The sequence below is a fragment of the Corvus brachyrhynchos genome, unplaced genomic scaffold (assembly GCF_000691975.1).
Source record: "Corvus brachyrhynchos isolate BGI_N302 unplaced genomic scaffold, ASM69197v1 scaffold72, whole genome shotgun sequence".
Taxonomy (NCBI): Eukaryota; Metazoa; Chordata; class Aves; order Passeriformes; family Corvidae; genus Corvus; species Corvus brachyrhynchos.
In genome coordinates this window covers 1,658,701-1,665,115 of record NW_008236763.1, presented here as the reverse complement: position 1 = coordinate 1,665,115, position 6,415 = coordinate 1,658,701, and the positions used below count along the sequence as shown (strand labels likewise).

The following is a 6,415-nucleotide window of genomic DNA, read 5'->3' as shown; positions in this document are numbered from 1 at the left end:
AGGGCGGGGGGCCGCTCCCCCGCCAGCCACGCCATCCCCCAATGGCTTCTCCGAGGCTGGCGAGGAGGAGCCCCTGCAGAATTCCCTGAGCTCGGAGAGCGCGGCCCTGCAGCCTCGCCGCTCCTTCCTGCCCAGAGCCCGGCGCAGCCGCCTGCCCAACGTCTTCAGCTTCGACTCCCCCCGGCCCTGCCCGGAGCCTCCACGGCAGCTCAACTACATCCAGGTGGAGCTGGAGCCTGAGCCCTGCAAGGGACAGCAGGACCCCCGGGTGCCACCCCCTGCCAGCCCCGGTGGCCGCCACACCGACTCGTACGCCGTGATTGACCTCAAAAAGACGGCGGCCATGTCCAGCCTGCAGCGGGCACTGCCCAGGGACGATGGCACCTCGAGGAAAACGCGGCACAACAGCACTGACCTGCCCCTGTGAGGGGCCCCAAGTGCCAGCCCCGTGTCGTGGCTTTGGTCCCTGCCCCTCGCTGTGCCCTGCCCCGTGTGGCTCCCATTCGCCATTGTTCGCCCATTCCCTGGGGGGGCTGCTGCTGTTGAGGTTCGTCTGTCCCTCCGTCCTCCCCTCTCTGTGTCGCTCGTTTTTCAAGCCTTGTGGGATGTTTGGTGACTCTGAGGGTTGAATTCCGGGCGGGAGGTGCCAGCAGTGACGTGGCACCGCCTGGGGTGGGGCAGAGCCGAGCCAGAGCTGGGCAGTGCCATGGGCGAGTGCTCCCAAAAGCGAGCGGCTTTAGGAGCTCCGTGCCAATCGAGCCTGTTTCCTGTGGATGTCACACCTCCAGGAGAGCTCCAGGAGGCCACTCCAGAGCTGGGATTTGCCTTGTGGTTCCAGAGGTCCCTGGAGATGAGGGAGCTCACGCCGCCGTGGCCTTTCCACCCTCAGCTCACTGTTCCCTGTGTTCCTGAAGCTTTTTATCCTTCTGTCCCTGTCTCAGATTCAATTTAAATTGGGCAGCTGCAATTCAGCGAGGAGGACACAGAGCCATGGGCACTCACTGTGATCACAGAAACCTGATTGCCTAAATCCTTAAAATTCCCTTCCCTGCTTTAGGAGAGGAGGGAAAGGCCACAACCATGAGGGAGGTTGGAAGTTTGGTCTAGAAAACTTCACTTGTGCCATACCCTGCTTTTTTTTTTTGGAGGGTTCTTTTCGGCAGCTGCTGAGAAGTGTTGTGGATTTATTTATTTGTTTACTTATTTATTTATGAACTGCTCCTTCGCATCCCAGTTCATTGCCAAACTGGTGCCAGTCCGCAGCGTGCGCTCGCTGGGGCTCGCTCCTGCTTGGGGGACAGGTCCCAAAAGATCTCGGTGGCTTTGCTCAGCCACCAACTGGGGGGAAAACACTGTGGAAAAGAGCAGCTGGGAATCAGGAATTTATGAACTCGGGCCTGACTGTCACGGGGTGGGTGGGAAATGGAATGGGAGACGTGGGAGTGGGAGTGGAGCCGCCGGGCAGCCGAGCTTGGAGTGGCATCAAAGTGGTTGCCTACACCCACACGCCTGGCTGGGGTTGGGAGCAGCCTCTGTTCGGTGTTGGGAGTGAATGTGCAGATTGTTCCCTCAACTACGGACCTGGAAGGGCTAAAATTTCGGGTAAATTTGTGGCCTTTTGCTGTGGATTTTTGTCTCGATGCCGGGGCTGCGCTGAGCTGCCCCGGGATGTCCCCCTGCCCCTCCCCGCGGGGCACGCGGCGGCGGCTCGGCCCTTCCCTGGATTTCTGTGTGCCTGTTCCGATGGAGAGCAGTGCTCTGGGTGCTCTGGAGCCTCACCTCCTGCTGGCTGTGTCCATGTTCCTCCCGGGACAGGAGCTGGATCCGTGCCCAGCGAGGGTCCCGCTGCCTGCAGAGACGTTGCCAAGCCTCACGTCCCCCTCGTCCTTTGGTGTTTCCCGGTGTTGACGTCCATGGAAGAGGAAAGAACCCCATCCCTCAGCTCCAAGCTGCTTCTGAGAGCCAGGAGCTTGATTCCCAGGGTTTGGAAGTTCAGCCTTTTTTTTCTTTTTTGGTTTTTGGTGCTGTCATGTCCTATTGAGCCGTGACCCTGTCGGGAGCGAGGCCACGTGTCCCAAGTCTGAGTGGTGCCATGTTTGTGTCGCAGAACGTGGAGTTCTTGGCTTGCTGTTGCACTATAAATTCCAAGTGTGCCACATGCTTCAATCCACTGGTTTTTCTTTCCATTTTGGAAGTCCTCGTGCTCGTCTTCCATTCTTTCGTCCACCCCGTCCCTTGTGTCACCCGTAACGGAAAGGAAACCCAAGTAATATATTTTTATATGTATAACAAATGACTTTATTTGAAGGAAAAAGACAACCCTCCTCCCCCTCCCCCCAAGTAATGTATCCCCCCTAAATCCAGCTTTCATTTAGGGAAGTGAGAGAAGAAATTGTTTATATCTATATCTATATATAAATATAAATATATAAAAGTTAACTGCGTTAAGCTTTAAATAAAGTATTTAAATAAAGAGTTTCTAAGCTGTCGGTGTCACCCTCTGGGACAGCACAGCTCCCTTCTGGAGCCTCTGTAGGAACCTGCTGGAGCTGAGAAATACAAAATTCCTTTTCCCTTTTTCCCCAGAAAGGGCAAAGAGGATGAAATGTTTTCCGTTTCCAAGGAGGAGGAGGTGAGGGCCCTTTCCCAACCCCTTTCCAGGTGGGTTGAATTCCAGGGAATGTGCTGGGCTGGGCTCTTTGTGCTCAGGGCTGGGGCTGTCCTTGGGTGCTGCCCGGTGCCACCAGCGTGGCCACGTGTCCCTGAGGGTGGGATGGAAGGGTCTGTGAGCTCCTGGGAGCAGGGAATTCCCTCTGGTGTTCCTTAAAAAGTCTGGCAATCCCATTTCGGTGGCTCCACAAGAGCTTTGTGTTGGGAAATCCATCTTGGATCACCTGAACTGCTGATTTTACGTCCTCCAGGTGATCTGGGCTGTCCCACCCGGGCCTCCCTTCCCTCCTTGGCGAATCCAGTGTTCCCAAAGGATGCTGGAAGCGGCAGTGACAGGGACACAGCACATCCTTATCCCGGTTATCCTGCGGGATGCTGCTCCTTTTCTAAGAAGGAGAAGAATTCCCTGGACCTTGAAGATGAGGAAGGACCGAGCTGATGGCAGCTGCCCATTCCAGCGTGGAGCATCCTGTGCTCCGTGTCCCCTCGTGTCCCCTCTCCCCTGCTGGCTCAGCAGGCTGAGCTCCAGCGCCATCCCAAACTCCCCGGGAAGCTTTGGCAATGAAAAGCCGGTCTCAGCTCATTGTTTGCGGTGGGTTGTTCCACGTTCGAGCCATTAAATGGGAATTGTAGTGCCGGCAGCCAGGATGGAACTCAGGGATTTCAGGGTGCGCGTCGTGTTCACATCCCAGTGATTTCCCCCTCTTTTTTGCTCTTCTGGAAAACTTCCCCAGAGCTGTGCCCGCACTAAGCCACGAGGACTCTTTGAGAATTCCGCAATATCCGTTTTTGCGGGAGGAGTGGAAGCGCAGGGAAGGAGCGGAGCCGTGTCCGGCGCTGGCTCCGCGGTTCCCGGAGCCCCGGGAGCTCCGGTGACACATTTGGGATTCTCCGGCGCAGTGTCGCAGCTTCCTCTAGTGGCCGTGGGAGAAACCAGAGGAGGATCCGGGTTTGGGTTGGGAAGTGAGGAGGGAATCCGAGTCCGTGCTCTCTCATCCCTTCGGTTCTGGGATTTAGGTCTTTTCGGAGTTTTTCCCTGTGGTTGTTTTATTTGGGTTGGGAATGTTTCCCCAATCTGTTTTGTCCTTAGGGAACCTTGTCAAGGTGGATTTTATGGATTTTCCTTTGGGTCTGACACCGCTCTGCTGGGCTTGGATGGGAAACTGGATGGGATACCCGGTGATCCCTCCAGCCATGGAATATCCTCCCAGTTTTCAGCAGAATCCTCCCCCTTGGTGGATGCATCCATAAATCTGCATTTGGGTTTCAGGGATCCATCCTGGCCTCTGTGCATCCAGCTGGTACAGATGGGTGGGAAAAACCATCCAAAACCTGCTCTGGAGTTTGTCCCCGGAGCTGAGGGGATGCTCGGAGCTCTCCTCCTCTCTGCCCCAAGCTCAGGTGGTTCAGCTTGGTGTTCTGGGAACTGGAAAATTGGGAAAGGAGCTGCTTCAGTGGAATGTTTGCTGAGACTTCGGTTCTCAAAAAGGGTTTAGGCAGCAAAATGAGGTGGATTTGGGTGGTGGCTGAGCCCTGGGGGTGGGAGCTGGGCTGGAGGTTCCAGTGCTTGCCTGGGGACTGGGTCTGTGTGGCCCCATTGGGGGCTGACCTGTCCTCGCTGGGCTCCTTCCTCCACTTGGAATTGTAATTTAGGGATGCTCTGTGAGCAGCCATGGGCTGAGCAGAGGGAATATCACAGCCTTGACCTTTCTAAGTGGTTCTTGTTTGAGTCTGAGTTAATCCATCAGATTTCTCCCCCCGGTATTTCCCCCCTGCTGAATTCCCAAACAGATCTCCCCCTCTTCCCTTTCCCAAGAACCCATTGGTAGGAACAGAGCTTCTCCCAGTGTTCCAGTGTCTTACCATGGGAGGGTTTTTTCTCTTTTAACCCATTTTAGGTGTTTTTCCCTCAGGGAAGGAGGTGGGAATCCCTGTGAGCTGTGCCTGCCTTACAGGGAGGGGAAAGGAGAGGTGCTGAGGGTTGAAGGATCAATATTTCTGCAGAGAAAACTCGAATGTGTTTGTTGTTTCTGAGGAATTGTTGTTTTTATTACCTAAATTGTGCTGTTTACTGGCAGGAAAACCAAACCAGGGGTGGCACTCCAGCTCCCTGTTCTCTCATTGTCTCTCTGTGTGATGCTGCTCAGCCTGCTCAGGTGGAGGATCATTAATGAATGATGGTTAACGAACCCATTTCCTAATTCCAGCCTCTGGGAGGGCTGCCCTCTGTGTTTCTGGGAATTTTTGTCTTTCCCCCGAACTCAGCTGGTCTGGAAATGCTGCTCAGAGGCAGCAGAACAGGTTTGGGTTGCTGTTACCGGGGGTGAGTTCATTAGTGAGAACCCTGGGAGCTTTGAAGTTGGCAATTACAGGCCAGGGGATGGAAAAGGCTCATTGTAAAGATGGGATCTAATCTGTTTTCCTTCCCTAAGTGAGCGGGATTTTTCCAGCTGAAAGGCCCAGATGCTTCAGTGTCACCTCAAACCCCTCCCGTGCCATTCCTGTCCTTGTCACCTGTGCTGGTGCCTTGGCCACTGAATTTCTGATGTGGCAGAGGAGCAAAGGCGCTGTGGGGATTCGACTGCCCTGAGCCGGGGGTTGCTGTGCAGTTGTTCCTTTGGGTTATTCCCACGGAAATCCAGCCAGTCCCTCTCTGAGGAACAGCTCTGTGCCCTGAGGATGGCTCCTGGTTCGCCTTGAAGTGTGAAACTGTGCAGAATAAATGGAATGGGATGTCCTGGCTGGTGGCACCTTTACAGGACAATTCCATGTGCTGCTTCCCCTCTGTCAGTGTGAAGCCATTTCCTTTGTCCTGTCTCTCCATGCCCTTATCCAAAATCCCTCTCCACCTCCCTTTGAGCCCCTGTAGGTCCTCAGCATCAAGAAGTCACTGATCCTCTCCTGGTTTGGGAATTTAAATGCCTGACGTGGAGCCCAACCTTTTTATTTACAGCTGATTTACCCATCTTTCCCTCACAGAGAAAGAGGAGTCTTTCTTTTGATGTGATGGAAGCTGTTCCTGTGTACTGTGGCCTCTGTTTTGGAAATAAAACACTAAAAGCACCTCGTGCAGCACCGAGGGGAGGATCGGAGAGCTTGTGTGGGTTCATAAACACAGCTGCTCCGGGGGCAGAGAACCATGGAATCCCAGACTGGTTTGGGTTGGAAGGAACTTAAAAACCATCCAGTTCCACCCCTGGCGTGGCAGGGACACCTTCCACTATCCCAGGTTGCTCCAAGCCCCAATGTCCAACCTGGCCTTGGACACTTCCAGGGGTGGGACAGCCACAGCTTCTCTGGGAATTCCATCCCAGCTCCTCCTCACCCTCACAGGGAAGAATTCCTTCCCGATATCAAACCTAAATTTCCTCTCTTTCAGCCTGAACCCATTCCCCTTTTCCCTCACTTCAGTTCCTCATGAACAGCTCCTCTCCAGCTCCTTGTAGCCTCTCCAGGTCCTGGAAGGGGCTGTGAGGTCTCCACAGAACCTCCTCTTCTCCAGGTTCCACAGGCTCCTCTGGAGCGCTGGGCTCACCCCCTGCAGCATCCCGGGAAAGGCAGTGGGGTCACAGATGGGATTCCCTGGGTTGGAGCTGGGCCACCAAACCAGCTCAGAAGAGAAACTGAAAGCAAAGCAGAGGGAATGCCCGGAGGCCTGTCCTGAGGGAAATCCCGGGAGCAGCGCGGGTGCGCGATCCCCGCTCGGCGCGGTGACTCCGGCTCTCTGCGAATCCAGAATTCCTGC

The 6,415-nt window shown here is 55.0% G+C and overlaps 1 protein-coding gene across 1 annotated transcript in view; it reads left to right on the top strand.

Moving 5' to 3' along the window:
- The window catches only part of FRS3 (fibroblast growth factor receptor substrate 3), a 7,531-nt gene extending 5,270 nt beyond the window's left edge, over positions 1–2,261 (top strand). Inside the window, exon 7 of the mRNA XM_008644789.2 lies at positions 3–2,261. Coding sequence (XP_008643011.1) covers positions 3–427 — 425 coding nt within the window. The 3' untranslated portion in view covers positions 428–2,261. The remainder of the gene's footprint in view (positions 1–2) is intronic.
- Positions 2,262–6,415: the final 4,154 nt, after the last annotated feature.